We start from the raw sequence: 21,365 nt of genomic DNA, 5'->3' as shown, positions 1-21,365 counted from the left end.
CATTCCCAGAAAACATAGTACTTTTACATTTCAGTACTATTAAACAAAATTTTTGACCTGTAAAAGCTCCACTTTAACACCTGCTCTTCATCATGTGACGCATACACTCATGTTTCTGTGACCTACTAGTGAATGCACAAGTCCCTTCTTTTATAATGTTAATTTTCAGGTTAATTTTTCAAACTTTTTAGTTTGCATTTCTTACAACCGAGCAACATATCCAGCATTTTATTGCACCTGAACAGATTTTATGAAGCTCAAAAAAACCCTAATTCTTATAATTCAGAAACATGGATCAGGCCTCTTTTGAGGAAAATTAATGAGCTTAAAGGGAAGAACACCTGGCTTGAATAGTGTTTCTGTGCTATAAAACTAGTTCAAACTTTACTCTAACAAGTTCCTATTACGGGTAAATAAGCTTGTGGGTTTCCAACCCCTTCCTGAAGTGTGGGCAAGGCCACTGCACTGCTTAGTAGTATATACTATGAAATAGTTATCAGGTTTCCTTGTCATATTTTGGCCTCCTTCAACCAAATTTCTTCCAGGCAATGCCCTGGCACAGTTCAGGAAATAGCATGGGCTATGGAGTCTTTCCAGTAAGCAAGGAAAGTAGGACAAGGCTACCCTACTCTGTCTTGGGGAGGAGAATAATTTAACTAGAAGAACATGAACTGTACTAGAGTACTTATAGGGCCAGAGAATGGGCAAAAACACCCATTCCCTAGAATCCTAATCTGCCAAAGAAAATGGAAAAGATTTTACATAAGTATAAAAGGACAGGTGTGGAGAAAACCTGCCTGTGGACTGCAGAAAACATCAATTCCAAAAAGGACTATTAGACACAGTCCTCATTGAGGAGTAACAGAACAGTCTGAAGGGTCTTTGGTTTATTCAGCTTCATTTCTTTGGCACAGGCTTCAAGACTGATTCCATTATCCCCTATGTTATTTGTTTTCTTCTTGAAAAGTCCCCATTACAGAGAGGAGTATATTTGAAACACTGTGTATTAGAACTTAATGGCAAAAATTAAGAAGAAAAAAAAAATCTGACCTGTAAACGGCAAGATCCAATATGATCTGGTTGTTTTCTTCATCATCTTTCAAAGAGAAATGAAGCCTAATAATAATGACAAGAAACATCTCCAGCATAAATACAATTGGAGCAAATAAGCAAACATTACGGCATACTTCAAATTCAGCTGCTAGCAATTTTAGGTGAATACAAATACCATTTAGACAATATGTCACATGATCAATTTAGAAACAGTTGCAATTTTCCTCATGAACAGAAAAAAATACTGGCATTTGAACCGAAGTCATTCTTACATTTATTTTCTGTTCTCCCCACCCAACCCACAAGAGACAAAAAAAAAAGATATTGCTGAAGGTCGGTTAAAGTTAAGATCAGTCTGTCAATGCAGAAAGAGAGACATCTGCTGGTGAAATCTGTCTGCTCTATTAACATCTGCAGAGAAAAAACAGTTCATAAAAGCATGAAAAGCTTGCAACTTGGTAATTCTAACCTTATCGTATGTTAAAAAAAAAAAATGCATCCTTGTTCATAGCAATTAATTTGCCTAGAGTATAAATATCTGCCTGTGCATTTCCAAAGTAAAACATGATTTGCACAATATCCTTGATTCTATAAGCTTTATAATATTTGTTGAAAATGAGACTGTAGATTGTATTAGCTGCATGTTTGTGATCTGCTGGCTGAGTTCTTAAAGTTGTGAAAGAACATTACCAGTTATAAACTGAAAACAACATTAATTACTACAACTGTAAGGAGATCTAGTCTAGACTTACAAGTTCTGCTCATATACTCAAATATTTCCCATGTGTTAGAGAAAAAAACCAGAATAAAACCCACCTATAAATGAGAAGATTTTAATAAATTAGTTATTAGTATAAAATGAGAGGGGTTTGCTTAATGTAATTTATCTGGAATATTTCAGTGACATTAAAATACTTAGATACATTGGATTCAGGTAACAGAAAGAAGCTGAAATGTTAATAGTTTAGATGATACATTTTTTCAGTAATAGAAGTATGAGCCAGATATAATTTTTAACTCTTTGCTCTCCTGTATTCTGACACAGTCGACTTCCAAGAAAGCTTACGGAGCTTTTAGTTCATGGGTATTTTTTAATGGAAAACTGCAAAGAATACAAAACAGCTTTGTTTCCTGTTCATGCTTTTTTCTCTTACTGCATCACAAATTTTGAGAATTCACTACAACATGAAGGGTGAAAAAAAGAAAAGAATTGTAAAATTTTCTAGGGGGAAGCTTAATCAGAACTGAGGAAGAGAAATAGTCTGTTCTCAGCAGCATGCAGCCATTTCTCTCGTTAAGCTTCCAAAAGAACATCAGAGAAGCTTGGACATTGCTATAGACATTAGACTTTCACAGTGAAGCAAAAACTTTGGAGGACACCATCTGTCTACTTGTATCTCTTTATTTATGTCTCTCCAATACACTGCCAGATTGCACTGAAGAGCTGTGATATTCTTGTTGAAGCCATGAACTGCTCATTGATCTGGCTTTACATGGGCATATCCACAGACTAAATTCTATCCAGAAAACTTGGGTGACACAAACAGGACTGCTACTAACAGTGAACTCCAGGGGACTGTATTTCTTCTAAAAAGATAGCTAGAGCTTTATTCTAAATGTGTCTGCTTTTCAGAGGCATAATCAAATTTTATTAACACAAGATTTAAACTATTTTAGACTTGCCTTCTTTGAACTAGAAAATTATTTAAATTTTTTTCAGTCAACACATTTTTACAAAAAAAGTACTTCAATACAATGGTAAGTAATCTTCTGGTACAGATGGAAAAAACATGAGCTCTTCTGCCACTACGTTTAATTTTCCCTATACCACTGAAAATTATGCACTGATCCTATAATGTAGGTTTTCAAATTCCTTGAATTTGCATGGATTTATAAATTTCCAAGATTTAGAAAGCATTCTTCATGCTAATGATAAGCATGTTCTTAGCTTTGATTTCGCAGCTAAATCAGTCTTAAGATGGAAAAACTTGTTCAGAGGACAGCAGACAGGTAAGTGGCCCTTTGTAGGCCACTTTTTGATCACAGTCTCCTGTAGGAGGCTCTTTGGGGAGCTGTTTATAAGGAAACAATATTTGCACTCTTGGTCTCCTGTTTTCCCTTAGAAAAGGAAGGCTTGGTTCAAGTGAAACCAAGGGTAACACATGGTGATATCCCTGGAAACTCAGTCCAAAACACTTGAATACCCAGGTGCCTTTGTCAACGATAAAATACAAGAGACTTCTCCATATCACCAGCCTCTGTTGCTAGAGACCCCATATCACCAGCCTCTGTTGCTAGAGACCTCATTTGGTGTCACAGGACCTCACGCCATAGAAGTGAATTACATATCCTTCCCAATTCTGCCAGTTTTACATCTGTCATCGGGGACAGAATGATTTTGTCCAGAAATATTACTCTGACATATTTTTTCCACATTCAAGGTGGCTACTCGTACACATTTATCTTCAATAGTCAAACCAGTTAAACTTTTTCCACTATTGGCAAGATGCTCAAAGAAAGAGAGCTTTACTACAGAAGGGAAAAGAGTAAAATGTCTTTTATCTTTTACAGAAAAACAAGTTCTTCAATCATCAAAGACCAAGTTGTTAAATTAAACAACCTTCAACACTTCACTCACTGAAAACTCTTTTTCCAGCATCAGAATATAATTTTAGAAGTCAGTTTCCCCACCAGGAATAAAATACGGCAACAAGAATTTGTCAGCCCTCTTATTTTGTCACATATCTTGAGATAGTTGCCCAAATCAACTATAAAGAGGTGAGCCTGTTTAACGTTCTAACCTTACGTACTTAGGCACGTTCACATTCAGAACTTTTCCATCTGCAGTGACCAATGTCCGAAGAGGCTTCTCTCTCTTTTTTGATTCCCTTAACAAAACAGAAAGAAAAATGGTTTATAATTTCACATTCTTGTATTTTATGTTTAATAGCAAGCAAGAAAGAAGAGGATGGCAAGAAGTAAGAATTATCTGGTATTTGATGTTAAGGACACAACTTATTTCAGCAACAAAACCGGTTATATCAAATGTCCAATTGCACATTAAAAGCATCATCTAAAGATGAACAAATGCTTTGTAATATCACGTCTTATATTAATCATAACTTCTGCATATCACAATGTCCATTATCAAACAGTAATATACCAAATTTATCTGGTATATCTTAAGAAATCAGTGGATTGCTTAAACATATGAAATGGGACATATTTCTAGTTACGAATGGTCATACTAATCATGAGGTATCATTACTGTTAACTGATTTGATGTATGTGCAAGCAATTCTAAAGAAATTTTTTATTCATGCCAGCTTAATTATGTCTACTGAACAAATGTTTGGCATATCTCTAAATAGCATGTCTATCAGTCACTATTCTGCACTAGTAAAAAGAATTTTAATGGTCAAAAGATTACAAGCAGCACCAAACAGGATAGAGTATGACTCAAGTGCATACATATAGATTATTTGTTGATGTATCTATTACATTTTTTGTTGTGTTCTTCCTTCAAAAATACAATACATATTACTGATGGAGATTTTAGTCTTCACTATCCATGTCCAGCCATCAGCAATTAAACTATATCTGACTTTCAGTTAGTGCAATAAAAAAGCTACCTTAAATTTATCTGTCAAAACAAAGCAGATCACTGTAAGATCATTAAGCATTATAGTACTGGTATTTTCCTGTATAAATGCATAGATCATGAGCAAGGAGAGGAAGAGTAAGGGTTCTTAGTAACATGAAAAAGAAAAATTTGCTTGCACCTAGGTAAAAAATGGCTATGTTTTCTTTAAAAATACAACACTGTAAGCGTTGCTTTGCATTAACCCACTCTTCAGCTGGTCAATGCATTAATCCACTCTTCAGTTGGTCAATATAGTGTGCATGGCTACTTCAGCTGGCATATAAAAAAACCTCATTTCTCAAAAAAGCAACAGCAATACATTGCTTTTTGTGTTCCCAAACCAATTTCTTACTATAAGTTCAAGATTAAGAGAACACTAAAGTTAAATCACTAATGAGGGAAATAAAGTATGTAAGATTTAGACCACCTTGAGGAAAAAAAGCATAAAAAAAGGTTTGGTCTATAAATACCATGGATTTGAAGAAGAAGTAAAAACATTCAAGTGGAGCTACTGGAATAACTACATAAAACCAACTTCTGTTTAAGAGATTCACAACTATCCATGTGTTAAATACTATTCTATACTATAAATCAGAGCTTTAATGTGGGATTTGTGGGCTAGCGGTTTCTACACCTGAATCCCTACTCTTGACATTTAAATGCAAAGTGAATGAACCACCACTCTGTTCTAAAGGTGCAGTTCTCAGAAATGCTTCAGGAAATTATATCCTACCACCTCTCAGCTGTTAATAACCTGTTTGTAGATGAAATCTGTCTGCTCATGCGAACCATTTTAAGGCAAATTCAGTCATGTCATAGTCCTTAGAGTTTAAGATAACTTGTTTAACCTTGTGCTGAGATGAGCTGAAAGGCCTTGTTCTGGCAATGAGCAGCTAAATGAGATCCTGTGCACCTTTCACCTGCAACTGATTTTACACTTGTCTGAATTTTCTTTGAATGAAACTGCAAGTATTCACTCATTTGGCAATAGCCAAAGGTGCTCAGTTTATTATCAACTGTCCAACTATACCCCAGCTGGCAAATTTAACGTGTGCTAGTATGTCATAAATAGGTTTAAATTTAGCATTGGTCTGATTGTGTTCATGTCAATTTTATACTGAAATAAACATCCTTTCATGCTGAGTAACCTACATTAAAGTTACATTTCAGCTCCTGTCCACTAGCAAGGATGATTTGAAGTTGTCAGGGGCACTTTTCTGTTCTCACCTTTCTCATGCTACCTAACAAAAATCTCACCACCAAAACAAAATGAACCATGAAAGGACTTTTAAATCCTTCAAATGCTTTGGAAATTTAGAAAAATCTGGAAAGGAATTATTCTATCTTTATTGTAATGCTATTTGGGCTCTCCTTGAATATTTAGAGGGAAGCATTTGGAACGCATTTGCTTTTGACTAGAGCAAGGCATCCCCAAACACAGAAAAATTCTAACTAGCTAGAATCTGGGTTTCACAGTAGTGCTGGGAAAGTGCTAGACCTTGAATTAATAATAGCAACAAGTTATGCACATTTCCATATTTTTTGGAGAGTTCCCTAGGACTGACTTTTTCAATACTTAGGCTTGATAAATCTTTTAAAAAGCATGCCCTTAAAAAGAACAGCTAGAAAAATCTCTGGCACAAATGCTGTTATATAAGCAAAAGAAAAAAAAAAAAAGGAAAAAAAGGACATTGCTTACAATGTTTGTGGAACTGATAAGCCAGCAGCAATAAAATAACTTTTTTTCCTAGTATCTGCATTAATTTTCCACAGTCAGCAAAACCAGTGGCAATTTTAGAAAGTTTTAAAGGCTTTTCAGGGACCAGACATCTTCAGATTCACCATGCCAAACAGCATAGATAACATGAAGAATCTTATTAGTCAGGACAAATATCTTTGATAAAGTATGTGAACAAATTTCTAAGTCACATAGAAAAGGTGCCTGAAATGCCACTTGTGCAAAAATTTTGTAGCATGGCCTGAAAGGCATTTATATAATGCAACCTGCACTCTGGAAAAATGCCGTTATCAAGAACTACACGAAACATGTTAACTGACAGAAAAGTGGAACTTCTAAAGTCCATTAAACAGAGTTGAAAAGAGAAATTATATTTTAAAACTCTATTTGAGGAAAAATAAGATAAAGGGTATCATAAATAAATTTCACAAAATGAAACAAACCAAAATGAACAATCTGAATATTTTATTTAGATTTTATAAGCATATTTGCACAGGCAACAGGGATTTAAGCTGCCAGTTCTCAGTAATATTTAATGTGAGGCAGTTGCCTACCTCTACTCTGTGACTTTGAAAATTTTCCCTTCCTCAATTCATAGAATATATTAAAACAAAAACATACCTTATATTGTCTTTAGCTCTCCGTTTTTCTTCAAGATATCTGTGAGTTTCTAATCTAGATTCTGGAGTATATGGTGTAGGCTCATCCCAAAATCTTCTGTCTTCTTCTTCATCATCTTCAACTGTTCTCCATGTTTCTTGTTCTCTGTCTCCTTCTGCCTGATGGTTTTCTTTGTTCTGTACGGAGTCTGGGCTACACAAGATCACATGGAATATTATTCCAATGAAATGAAGGAAGAGTACTTGCTAATGAATTCTTGCAATAATATCTTTTTAACCCAATACTAATAACTCTCTAATTCCTACCAAGAACAGTATCTTATAGATTTGGACAATGTTCTCTGCTCTGCTTCTTTCATCAATCAACAAAATATATTTCGATATAATGTTTTTCATTTACTTAACTAAGAAGTGATACTATGCTTATGCCTAACCCTCTGAAAACCCTGATAGATAGTTCAACAGATTTAATTTCAGGAGCAGAATTTTCAGATACCCTCACAACTTTCAGGTTAAAGAAAACCTTTAGTCTGGGTGATGTTTAAGTATCCCTCATATCAGGCAGCAGCAGATTAGAAATGTATAGGGTAGCAACATTTTACTTAGGCATCTCCTCAAGTGCCATCTTAGAACCTGAATCATTTTTCCCCTAGCCCTAAGCCTCTGTAATCTTCAGAAATTCTCTATCAATATAGAGAGAAAACTGAATTTGTGATACAGCTGTGATCTATGAGGACAAAGTTCCATAGCCAACTCCATGGAACTTAGTCTCTATTAGATTAAAAATAAGATGGATGGTAACTGCAGTGGAAGATGACCCCAGACAAAAATCCTTCTCCTATATAGGTAATCTGAGTGATATTAGGTGGAAGAAGTGTAGAAATCAACATTCCATAGCCTTTTACATCTCAAAAGATCTGCAATATTCTGTTTCAATCTTCATATCTAATAACTGTAAAGCAAAAGAAATTATAGGTGAACAGCTGCTTTCTCTGGAACCCCTGCATTACCTTAAATAACAACATCCAGCTGTTCTCCTGAAAGAAGCTATCAATTACACTATTTTGGCACCCAGACAATTTAGCTTGGAGTTTTGGGACAAAAATTCTATTGTACTGTCCACAGGTCAGTAATTAATTATGTTTGTAATTAATTACATTTTTCATTAGAGATAACATGCATGAGGAGAAATAATTCCACTAGAATCAACAACAAAGACAAACTAAAAGGTTTAAGTGGAATTATATAAACTATTTAATGAGGAAAAACAAAATTCTTAATGAAGAAAGAGAAGAATGATGTTTACTCACAAACTGTTGTTGCTTACTGTTACCTGTCAAATCCAAGCTTAGATTCCATTTGGTTTTGTTTCTTGTCCTTTCTTTCTTGAATCCTTCTTTGAGCCTCTTCTTTTTCTCTGGCCCTTTTGAGAAGGTAAGCTTGTTCCTGTTCTCTGATTTTCTGTTTCACTTCTGAATAGTTTTGAAGTGCTTGAATCCTCTCTGAACGTTCTATTTCTTTACTATCCAAACACTTCCCAAAGGGAAAAAAAATCAGTATAGATATGCGAGAAATTTTAAACATATACAAACCAATAAATCCATTAAACGGTAGGTTAATTTTGATAGATTACTTTCTGTATGAAATTAACAATACACCTTTCAAACTTCCATAGCACTATGTAAATTATACTATATTAAAAAGAATTAATAAAAAGTTGAAATGGTTTTGTGTGTCTAAGAGCTCCTTTTTGCATTTTCCAGGAATTTCAGTTGGTCTTATTAGACTATGTAGTAGAGAGAGTCACTTCAGCCATTTCTGAAACTATGACAAAATTATTTCTTTTGATGTGTTAGTTTATTGCCAACTAAGTGAGATGAATCTACTCTTAATAAGTTAAGTAAGTGTCTGTGCTTCTCCAAGGGAAATCTGTGGGAGCATATTTCAGGACTGGGACTGCCTGTTTCCATGGCAGGAAATCATCACATCAGTACGTCATTGCACAAAACCTCAATCTCAAAGTATCTATTTACAATCGACGCCAAATAGTGCATTTTTACATTAATTTCTATCTTTCTACTGCCTTAGACTGTTGGCTTGGTACATATTGTTGGTATGGTACCAACAACCTGATAACTATCTGCAATCATGAAAATAATTTAAAAATGCATTGTATTTACAAAAACAAATGAGAAAAAAAGCCAGAATGGTACAGTGTATTTATTTTTTCAGAACTTTGTTTAAGGATCTCCAGTGAAAATGACAGAAAAGTTAACAAATGCATGTGGTTTAGTCAAAATAGAACCAAGTTATTATCACTTTATTTACTTATTCTTCAGAATATAATTTAATTTCCTGTGGACAGTAAGAAAAATGCTCCTAGTTTTCCTACCACAGGCATTTCTTTTGTTTGGGATGTTCAGTCAACAGTGCTGGTTGTTGATTTGGATATAAACTTAATTTTAAAAAACTTACTTTTAATTGATGAAGAGTTGCCACCACAAATTGTCTATAACCTTCAAATTCAGTACATGGGTTACCCACTAGAAACAGTTCCTTCAAATGTATATTATATTTTAGGGCTTCAATACTGGAGAGTTCACCAATAAAATTTGCTGTCAGGTCAAGTTTTTGCAGTTCTTCACAGCCTGTTAAAAAAACCTTAATTCAATTTGTCCATAACATAAATGTACACGACATACACACACACACAAATGCACACACATGTGCACACACTTGGATATAAAACTGTCTGCATTTGTTGTCTGTATAATAATTTCATCCTATCAGGATACATCTTTTCCAAGTCACAAGTGAAAGGGTGACTCACAGCTTAAGTTTATGAGGTCACAATATTTATAGAAAGAAAAAAAATTTCAATAAAATACAAACTATCAAAACTTATTATCGGTTTTATCACTATCAAAACTTTGTGGTCAGTGCTTGTATACTAGCTGAGCTGTTAAATGTTTCATTTCCAGATAACCTGGACTTCAGTTTTAACAGTCTGATTGCCTTGGTACCCCTCCTCAACTGAGTCTTCACCATATGGCTGAAAGAGCATCTAACTGCTTCAGGAGAACAGGATCAATTATGGATTTAATTTCTGTGTACTGTTAATCTTGGCTAACATTATTCAAGTGTAAAGATAAGGTTTTCTAAAAATTCACTCCAAGTCAAGATGAGGTTTTCCACTCTATGGACTCAGCTATCGTGAATACTCTATCCTTGGTTAAATTGCAAATAACAGTGAGAAAATGTTATTTGTTAACCAAACCAATTCATTATAAGCAGAAACTCTAAATTAACTAACAAAATGCTCTGGAAAATCTCGATCCAAAATTTATCAGCCTCTCCTTTTATCATAATCTGTCCATGAATCATAACCTTGACTCTAAGAGTAAAAAAGTTTAGCTAAGAGCAAGCTCAGCTTCGGTGCTCATCACTGTAATCACTTCTTTTCCTTTGCAGGTCTATTTGGCAAGTATTTTATGCATAATGGAGCTGAAAGAAAATAAACAAATCAAGATGATTTATTATGGGATTTAAATAACCCAAATTTTTGCAAGGCTCACTCCCAAATGTTCTGACTCCTAAGTAAATGACAAATCACACTAATAAATAATGCAGCTTGATAGAGGAAATTAAAATTTACTGGCATGAAAACAGATGCAAGTTTCTCAATAAATTGCCAAATATGTAATGTGCTACCTATTTCTTCAACTTCTACAAATTTGTGTTTACTCTGTTTGCCTTTTTTTTTTATTTGATTTAAGCCATCTTCTTGAATCAGCTTGTAGACTTAAAAAAAAAAAAAACACAAAAAACCCAAACCAAACACAAAAATATCCCAGCTTTTTTTTTATTGTTCCCTTGTCAATGTGGACATTTTAAAGATTCAGCAACTGGCCTAATCAGAATGAAGAAAGAGAAAGAAATCAAGTCAGAAATTGTTCAAGTAATATGGAATGTGCTTATAGGTGGCTCTAAGTAAGTCTTAGATTTTGGTCTTGGAAAATGCTAGATCTTTGCACATGCAATTGTAGTGACAGGATAAAGGATTAAACACAGATAAAACAGACAGGACTTCATGCTGAGAAAAGAATCATCTGAAAAACTCTTTAAAAATACCTCAGACTGCCAATGCAACCTGTACACAGAGCAGAACCTTCTTGAGTGTGACATTTGGTTGCTAAAGTGAAGATGACTGCTGAAACATTACACAAGAGAGACTTTTTACAGCCTGCATAGCATTAAAATAAAAAATCACATTGCTCCAGCTAACCTGCATAACAAATGATCCTATCTTTTGGGGAAATACAAATTTCATGAAAAATTTGGATTCCCACTTTGTAAACTATTAAAGAATAGAGTTATCATAGCTGGCAACACTGGTGAGAGAGTATGCAAAAAGTGAGTTAAAATACATTTAAGAAAGTTCAACAACAAAACTGCAGCAATAGGAAGCACTTGCTACAAAGAAGCATTTTTGAAATGCTGCACACAAAAAGGCTCTTTCTGAGTATGAACAAAGTACCTTTACTGGTGGACATACTTCATGGCTTCCACCCTCTTTTACACTAAGTCACAACTTAAGTGTTTCAATATGAAAAGGCAAAATGGTTTGTTTAAAATCTGACCTTCCAGATTTTCAATTCTTTCAATGTTGTTCAAAGCTATATTTAAATATTCCAGCTTCTTTAGTTTGCCCACATTTTCTGTAACAAAACATAGATCTGTTATTTCAGTTTTCTTCACTGGAAAGGGAATTATCATTTTAATTGCTCACTTTACTTCAAAGAAACAATAAAGCAGAAAAATAGGAAGGACGAATCAGAATGTGTATCAGATTACTGGACATTAATATTTTAATATTAATAAAAAGACAAACCTAAAAATGTTGTCTGAAAACACAAATTAAAATAAAAAAGTAAAAAGAAATAAGGAAGGTTTTAAACACATTTTTTATCACAAATCCCTAAAACATGTATATAATGCAAGAGGACTGGCCAAAAAACTTGAAACATTCCATTTGTCATGAAATTCAGAAAGGATCAGGCCATACTTAGTGAAGCTTATAAAATTAGAATTTTACACTCATTTATATAGAAAAGATTGTCTTCTTTAATATATATTTAATTTTTAAAGATCTTTTATCTACAGGGTTAATACAAGAACCTTCCTCTCCTCCCTTTTCAAAAATTTTGCAAATAAGGATTTATATGGCTTCATTATGAACAAAACAAAGTCACACACACACACACCCCCTCCTAATCTGGAATCTAACCCGTATTATTTTCACCATGAACTACTGAAATTACCAGGTTCACAATATGTGGGGTTGTGTCAGAATGGCTATCATTTCCTCCTTTGAATACACAAAGGGGGTAAAGAGGGAATAGGGTAGCAACAATCTTCATCAGTCCCAAAAAAGTCTGAAAAATGTAAATGAGATACATGACACACAGGTCAGAGACATAAATCTGAGACAATATACACAGTATAACTTGTGTCACAGTTCACCAATTTCTCCCCAGTCACCAGATGTTTTGAAGATCTGACTGGAAAACCTACCCAGTGAAGTCATAAAGTTTACCTCAAACTCTAATTCACAAGCCGCACTGATTAACTGCAGTACAAACTGTCCCTGCCGAGACAAACAAAGAAATTCAAGCAGAGGGAGCTTCATCCAACCAACAAAGATCATGTCTACAGCTGAGTTAGTTGTCTAGGCTCTTCTATAATCAACAAAGAGAAATTGGCTCTTCAAGGTGCAATTTGTCTTAAATTGGCTGTCTAGAACCAGCGGACAAAATCATGCTCAAAAATATGCCTCTTCTTCATCACTAGTTATAAAGGCAGTCTTAGTAGTAGTCTTAGATGACTATACTAAAAGTTTGGTGACATGAATCCTACCACTTAGTTTACTAAAACCTTGGAGAGATATTTTCTTCATAATTCACAAACAGATGATGAAATTAATTTCTCAGCAAGAACTTGTGCAGCTTAGGTTGGCTGTTCATTTTTCTTACGGTATTTCTGTAACGGCTGTGTCTGTGCACATGAAGATGTGAGAAAGACAAGTGTTGAAGCCAATGGCATCTTGTGGGTTTTTTTCCATTTATAGAAAAGAAAAGAACCAGGACTTATCCATACAGTGGATGCCTTACAACTTGCTATCTGATTAGTAGGCAAGTCTGATCTTGAGGGCTGCATAAAGGTTTTCTTTAAGAGGAGAAAAGACACATCCCAATAGAGTCAATATAAACCATCCAGCTATGATAATTTGAAGTGTACTTGGAACTGCTGTGTGCTCCGCGTGGACATGTTGGTATCCACTGGGAAGAATTACTTCTCAAATTCAGTACTTTGTAACACAACCACTATTGTCAACCCTTTTGGTCACTACTTATATAGTGCTTTTTTTCTTTTTTTTTTTTCGTTTGTTACTAAGGCATTATCTTGGAAAGCTGCTACATTATACAAGAATATCTGAAGTAGGAAGTTGGATACTTTTCCAACTCCTACAGTTAGATTAAGTTAAGATAAAAATTGAATGTCTCAAAAATGAGATTCCTGAAAAAATCTTGTGTCCAAAAAGCAATAATACAGTAATATGATATACTGAACTAACCTAAAGGAGGTATGAGTGTTGACAAAAGAACAAGATGAAGTCTTGTGCCTTATTAAGGACACAGTAACAGAAAGAAAAACAACTTATTTCAGTCCCATTTTTGAAGGGGCACAGCAGCATACAGCAGTTTCAAAAACCTTATTCTCTCTGGGAGAAGATTCTTTCACTCTCAGAAATGCAGATGTTATCAGTACAGACACTCCCTAGGAGTTTCCTGATGAGCCTCTCCAGAGGATTTATAGCCTTTGCCCACAAGTCCTGAGCACAGAATTTCACCCTAAAACTAGATATTTTTTTTCTTCCTCTTAAGGAACTTCAAAGAAATATGCTAATATAATTCCTGAGCACTTCTGACTTTTCATTCTTCATCTCCACACCATCTGTAGAGTCTAAGCTTTTCCAGCCCAAGGCCTGATGTCGTATCTTTCTGTAAAGAGCCTAGCAAACATGTGAACCTGTACCACAAAACACAGACCACATGAAATTATACCTTCTCCTCTGGTGCAGGAAGATCATGGAGACTTCGCTGTAAAAAGTTGTCTTTATGCACAAAAGAAAGTATTTTGTCTGAATGAAAATTATTTCAATGTTAACAAAAAATACCATTTGTACAAAACCTGAATTTAAAAATGAGCCTGAAGAGAGCTAGTCCTATGTACAGTCCACAGTACATGCTAATTTATTTGTCTCTCTGTTTGCCACAGACAGGATATTTAAGTTATATCTTGATTTATGATATTTTAATCAATAAAAGGTGTTCCACACTCATATTCTAGTGACTTGTATCTCAGTACTATCCTTTTCATTTAAAATTTCTCTTGCAAATTTCTGAGTTTTTTAGAAATTTATTAAGGAGACAGGGAAAGGAAACCTTGTAGGAGCAGATCCACAAAGAACTTTTCTGTAGTTACTCACTCTACATTCCCTTAAAGTATAACACAACAGATATTTTCTTCTGATTTCAAAATTATGCATGTAAATCCATTTAAAAAGAAACATATCCAGAAAACACTTACCAATTTTTGGAATTAGATTATTCTGAAGATAGAGAATTTTTAAATCTCGACACCATTTGTCAAGATACTCTAGTTTTTCTATTTCCTGCTGATGTAAAGAGATTTCTTCCAGAGAAAAAATTTCACAGTTGTTATGTTCTGCACGTCTTCTAACAAGATCTTCAGTGACTGAAAGAAACATTAGATGTCATATCTCCCTTTAGTCATTTTCTGCCATCTGACTTATGAACAACTTATAAAATCATTAAAATCTTTTGTTCTACCATACCAAATAGATGGCACGTAGGAACACCAACAAAAATAAAATCTGCTAGAAAAGGCATCAAATGACAAGTAACTTCAGCCCACTCTGCCACAGTAAACATCATTCTTTAAACACACTCACGTCGCCTGTAATATTTAGAACAATCCATATGAAAACTGCTGACTCCTCCGTAAGAGTGTGATACAACCCTTGCAGAAATTAATCCAGTGTCCATTATTTTCAGCATAGCTTGGGTTGGAGATGGATTCATGTAGACAAGCAACGGAGTGTTTTATGCTCTTTTATTTCCTGATGCCAGATGTTCACAAAAACTGAACTAGCTACATCATAACCTCCCGCCAGCTCAGTGCGCACAGAAATAAGCAGGATGAATGCTGAAAGTGGGCAGATATTTTTTTTTTTTTCAGTGCTCGAGGAAAAGCCATAACTAATTAATGCTTATAAATGTTTATGTTAGAATGAAATTTAATCCTGGGTATTTCTTAAGCACTACCAGCTCATTAGCAGTGTGCTGGTTTTGGCTGGGGTAGAGTTAATTTTCTTCATAGTAGCTAGTATGGGGCCTGCTCCAGCAAAGCAGTTTCAGTGGCCAAAAGACACCAGAGACCTGGGTTCGGAGTTTTCACATAGTGATATTTAATGCCAGGCAATCTTTCAAACAGTGAAAAGGCTCTGTGTGATGAAGGTAAAGAAATTCTATGAGAACCAGTGCTCGCTCTTCAGCTAGATGTTATTACTTTGTTTCCAGCCCACTGCACCAAAAAAGCACTAGTATTTTCCTCTCCTTGACAAGCAGGGAACTACAGTGAAGTACTGATTAAAAAACAAGGGTTTTATCAAATTAGCATAGGTATTTTCATGATTGTTAATGCTGAAAACAGACTAGCAAGTCTTTCAAAAAGACTGAAAAAAAAAAAGTTAAAAGAAAGAATATACAAGAATATGTGAGAATAATTGTTCCTACCATGCATTAATTAAAAGTATTATTTCATTGCTTCTTTTTCTCAGGGAAGTTTTGTGAAATCATCCAGTTTTATTAGTGGTCCTGGAATGGCTGCATACATTCACCCAGACTGGTCTGCTACAAGCCGGGTAAACTACGTACCAATACAGCCCAAACTCACACGTGTCAGTGCAGCTCCTCTATCTACAGCCTTTGGGAAAGAGGTGACACTGGTTTGCGTATATTATATTATTTACAGATGACCAAGGTTAAATCTCCCTTCTGTTCAACAGAGTTTCATCTGACATGATTTACAGAATTATATAAAGGCAACACCGATATTGACGTAAGAGGGGACCCTGTCTGCACATAGAGCATATTGGGAAAGGTAACTGTCTTTTTCTTTTTTAATTGTGTTGGGCAGGTTTGCTGCATCTGAACAACCATCTTCCCTTCAACAGCCCATTGATTAAACCTGAGGAAATTAATAGAGAAAACAGAAAAAAATGACAATAATAATGACTAAATATTTTAGTCTCCACAGAAAATACAAAAAACATTGGCATTTCTAATAAGTCATTTGGCAAACCTGCTGGAAATTTAAAAAAAAATGGCCTGCTTACTAAGGTGTTTGGTGGCAGATCTTTCAGTGCCAGTATTTCCAGTGCAAAGAGGTATTTTGGAGCAAGAAAACAACAATATTCCACAATCTGCATACATACACATTGGAGATATTGTGCTCTATACTCTTTATACAAAAAGAAGTCATACAAACTATTCCGGACAATTTTATTACAGTCAGATTTCCCTTTGCTGATGAAAAGAAAATTGAAGTGATTGTTGCAGTGATTATACAAAAACCTCCACTTTCATGACCAGATGGTTTGCAAAGCAGAGACAATCATTCCCAATAGAAGCTACAGCGGAGCTTTAGAGACCTATTTTGGGGACCTGCTGTAGGGAACTGAGTGAATATTTGACATTTTGTATGCTATATAGTTCATTTAAGAGGAATGAGGGAAACAAACTTGAAAGAGAAAACAACAAATTTTAAATAAAAGCTTTCCCAGGACATTGACAAAACACATTGTAACATTACTTCTCACTGACGAGTTCATTAACGACATTATCTGATGTTGTGTGCAGTAACAGGAGAATGGACCAGTGACCTGAGAGATCACAGCTACTCCCATGTCCCCATGAACACAGGAGGAAGTAAGGGATGGCATTAATCAACTGGACATAACAACAGATCTTGAAGATCTTACAGCTGGGCTTCCAAAAATGACATGTTTTACTCAAAAAGGAGCAGATATGAAGGAAAGCATTAACAAATTTGAAAGAATAAGCAAGTGGACAGCTGCAGGAATATCAAGAAACAGCAGGGGAACCTGCATTTCAGGAAAGTGAAGTATGCAACCATTATTTTAAGACTCAAATTCATGCCACGCTGTTCAGAAGATGAAGCCATCCTCCTTCAGGCGGTGCCTGATCAAAGCGGGCATCTGCCTGCTTCATGCAGAGAGGTGGAGTTCCTTTCCAAAGCACTCTTTTAGCCCAGCAAGGGACTGGCAGTCCAGTGACGGTACACAGTCAAAGCAGATTACAGGGAAAATCTCAGAGGAAGGGAATTCCTCAGCAGCTTTTTTCCTGAGTGATATGTATGAGCACACAGTCTTTTAGATCATACTGCTTTACTTCTAAAAGTTTATGGATTCATAACTAATATATGGTGTATTTTAACCTTGTTCAGGGGTTTTTTACATCTCTGATAAAGTGTCTGCATTGGCTTTTTCTACCTAAAAAAAAATAAATTACTGTGTGGTGTTGAAAATTTATAACTGCAGGGAAAAGACAGCACTGACAGCTCTAGGCCCAGACACAAGCCATCCTGTCAAGCATCTCCCCTTGCAGGGGGCTGCCCCACACACAGAGGGGTCCCTGCCTGGGCCACCCCGCTGCTGGGCCTCTCCAGGGCTGTTTTGGGAGGCAAGTGCACCCCTGTGCTGTGCTTGATGAAAAAAACCGGGTTGTTATTACCAGGGAGTAGGGAGACCAGATAGTCAAGCAGGGTGAGGAGAGCAAGGGAGGCAGGAGGGGAGAGGGGCTGCCAGGTGAGTATGGGGATGGCGGGGAAGGGGGGCAAGTGTGGGGAGAGGCAACATGGTGGCCAGGGAGCGGGCACGTACTGCGGAGGAGGAAAGGGCCCCGGGGGGGGGAGGAAAGGGGCTCTCGACGACACTCACTCCGCACCATGGCCGCTCTCAGCTTCCCGCCGCCGCCGCCGCCGCCATTACAGGACGCCGCCGCGCTGCCATGGCAACGGGGCCGGGCGGGAGGCCGCGGGCGCGGGGGCTGCGGGCGCTGCTGTGGGCGGCTGCTCCTCCCCCACCCCCCGCGCCCCGGGCCTTCACCGCCTGGCGTTCAGTCAGGTTTTGTGCTTTTTCTGGACCCACTTGGACGTGTCCTTTCGCCAGAGCAGCCAGAAGCGCCTGTGTGCCCGCCCAAGAAGCAAAATGGCTTTTGTATAATCCAGAAGTAAGATTTCTACTACTCTGGCTGCTCCTGACTCCTTTCTGTGGCTGGGCAATCACATATGAAATGCCTCTTCCTCAGGCATATATCTTTCGTCTATCCTTTGTATGATACTTTTGTCCTCCTCCTGTGTATTCATCAACTAGTTTGCCTAAGGCATTTTGGGCTGAAAGCATGTTTTCTGTTGTCTATGGAAGCAGCCTGTTCCCATGGATTCATAGAATCATGGAATCATTTAGGTTGGAAAAGACCCTTAAGATTGAGTCCAACCATTAACCTAGCACTGCCAAGTCCACCACTAAACCATGTCCCTGAGTGCCGCATCTACACATCTTTTAAATACCTCCAGGGATGGAGGCTCAACCACTTCCCTGGGCAGCCTGTTCCAATGCTTGACAACCCTTTCGGTGAAGAAATTTTTCCTAATACCCAATCTAAACCTCCCCTGGTGCAACTTGAGGCCATTTCCTCTTGTCCTATGGCTTGTCACTTGGGAGAAGAGACCGACCCCCACCTCGCTACAACCTCCTTTCAGGTAGTTGTAGAGAGTGATAAGGTCTCCCCTCAGCCTCCTTTTCTCCAGGCTAAACAACCCCAGTTCCCTCAGCCGCTCCTCATCAGACTTGTTCTCCAGACCCATCACCAGCTTCGTTGCCCTTCTCTGGACACGCTCCAGCACCTCAATGTCTCTCTTGTAGTGGGGGACCCAAAACTGAACACAGTATTCGAGGTGCGGCCTCACCAGTGCTGAGTACAGGGGCACGATCACTTCCCTAGTCCTGCTGGCCACACTATTTCTGATACAAGCCAGGATGCTGTTGGCCTTCTTGGCCACCTGGGCACACTGCTGGCTCATATTCAGCCAGCTGTTGACCAGCACCCCCAGGTCCTTTCAAGGATATTTCCTCACAGGGAATGCTCCTGTCCTCCACCTTTTACCTGGGAGATTCTCCACCTGAGATTCACCACCTCAAAATATCTCTTACCACTATATTTAACTCATAGATCAGGTCAAACAGCAGCCTGAATTTTGTTGTGCTGTGGACATGGATATTATGCCTTCCTGCAGGTTTCTGCGGACTCTCTCCTGCCATTACCGTACTATAACTTCACCCGCGGTGAAGTTACCTTCTAACAAAGCTAATGAGGAAGAGTTATTGCTAGAGGCCTCAGGAAGCTGCTCAGACAGCTACAGAAATTCTCATTTCTGACATTTTCTGTTTTGCAGTTAATATAATGATGTAGCATTGTTTCACATACTTGATTAAGTTCCCAACTGGCAAATTTATGGCACTTTAAACCTCAAAGAAACTGAATGGGACTACACATCTCAAGACACCACTAATGAGCTTTATGGAGTCCTTCATCTTATCCTGATCTGGGGGCCGCCAGTTTGAGTTCAGCCCAAATCAGCAGTGAGAGAAGTATTCTGACACAGTGTACATTTGATCACAAGATAATAAAGTCTTTTTCATACTTAGATTTTAAGCCCATATTTTCTTCTTTGTAAATTCATGTATCCTGTTCATTGCCATGTCATGCCTTGATCACAACCTTGTAACAGTTCTCATCAATGATTCCAAAACTTCAGTTACAGAACACGAACTGGCACAATTGTCACTGGATCAAAGTGGAAACATCAGGACAGTCAGTATGTATTTCATACCTCTTTGCTAACACAGGTCTTCATTAACCTAAAGGTCTAATCAAACCTAAAGGTCATCTTCTACTAACAGGAAATTCACATACAAGTTTAAATAAGGCTGTAGGATTTTTTTTTAAATGATCAAAAGAATTTATTAGGTCATTTACCTCTGATGTAATACATGGAACTCCCCACAGCCACTCTACAACTTTCTAATTGTATTGCTGTTTAGCGGATAGGAGAAAGGAGGTGTCATTGGGTTAAAGCTACTAAGTTTTGTGGAGATAATGAGGCACAAAGGAGCAGAAGTAGTTAATGCACATTAGTTTAACTCCCTAGGCCTGGTCCAGGTCTGTCTGACTGGGTAAGTAACAAATTCACACTGAGGACAAGGATGTTTACGCAGCTGGTTGGACAGCACAACCTTGTGGCCCACGTCCACTCTACAGAGCCACAGAGATTAAAGAAGGGCCACTGGTGAGGTCTTCCACTACCTACCCATTTATTTCATATTAAATTGCAGGCCCCTTCAAATAATTACCTTTATAGCTGCACCTTTTCCTAGGACTATTAATTTTTTACTGGAGAGCATAGCTTGTAATCAAGGTAATCAATTTCAAGAAGAAGAAAAAAAAATCTTGTTCTTGCTGTGTCCAGTATTTTGAATGCTGTGTCTACATTGTATTGCACAGAAATACCTACGTTATTTCATTATGCTAAAAACATGGGGTTTTTTCATCCCTTTTGCAAAGATTCTATATGATAGTTCTGAAGAAAGAAATATAAAATCTGCAATTAATTAAATCGCAATATACTAAGGTGTGGTGTGGTGAGCTTGGCTGGCTGCCAGGTGCCCACCCAGCCACTCTCTCACTCCCCCTCCTCAACAGGACAGAAGGAGAAAATATGACAAAAAGCTCATGGATCAACATAAGGACAGGGAGATCACACAGCAGTTACCGTCATGGGCAAAACAGACTCGACTTGGGGAAATTAATTTAATTTCTTGCCAATTAAACAGAGTAGGGTAATGAGAAATAATAACAAATCTAAAAACACCTTCCTCCCACCCTGCCCTTCTTCCTGGCTCAACTTCATTCCAAACTCTTGTACCCATATGTCCTGACTTAAACCACAGTTTGTTATAATGCGTATTTATGTAGGTCCTGAATTGCTAAATTTAGTCAAGCTGTAGGACTACTTGTTTGAGCAGGTAACTTCTCCTTGCGATGAGCATAAAAGAGGTATCCTCTGTATACCAGTGACTGAAAAG

General features: G+C 37.1%; 1 protein-coding gene across 1 annotated transcript in view; it reads right to left on the bottom strand.

Annotated features, from left to right (window-relative positions):
- DNAAF11 (dynein axonemal assembly factor 11) overlaps positions 1–11,674 on the bottom strand; it is a 30,461-nt gene extending 18,787 nt beyond the window's left edge. The window contains exons 1-6 of the mRNA XM_072851157.1: positions 11,592–11,674; positions 9,530–9,702; positions 8,388–8,587; positions 7,056–7,247; positions 3,855–3,941; positions 1,051–1,116 (exon numbers count right to left, since the gene is read on the bottom strand). Of these exons, the coding sequence (XP_072707258.1) occupies positions 1,051–1,116; positions 3,855–3,941; positions 7,056–7,247; positions 8,388–8,587; positions 9,530–9,702; positions 11,592–11,607 (734 nt within the window). The 5' untranslated portion in view covers positions 11,608–11,674. The remainder of the gene's footprint in view (positions 1–1,050; positions 1,117–3,854; positions 3,942–7,055; positions 7,248–8,387; positions 8,588–9,529; positions 9,703–11,591) is intronic.
- Between the last annotated feature and the right edge of the window lie 9,691 nt (positions 11,675–21,365).

The sequence above is a fragment of the Ciconia boyciana genome, chromosome 2, assembly GCF_034638445.1.
Source record: "Ciconia boyciana chromosome 2, ASM3463844v1, whole genome shotgun sequence".
NCBI classification, from domain to species: Eukaryota; Metazoa; Chordata; class Aves; order Ciconiiformes; family Ciconiidae; genus Ciconia; species Ciconia boyciana.
This window is presented reverse-complemented; position numbering and strand designations above follow the sequence as displayed.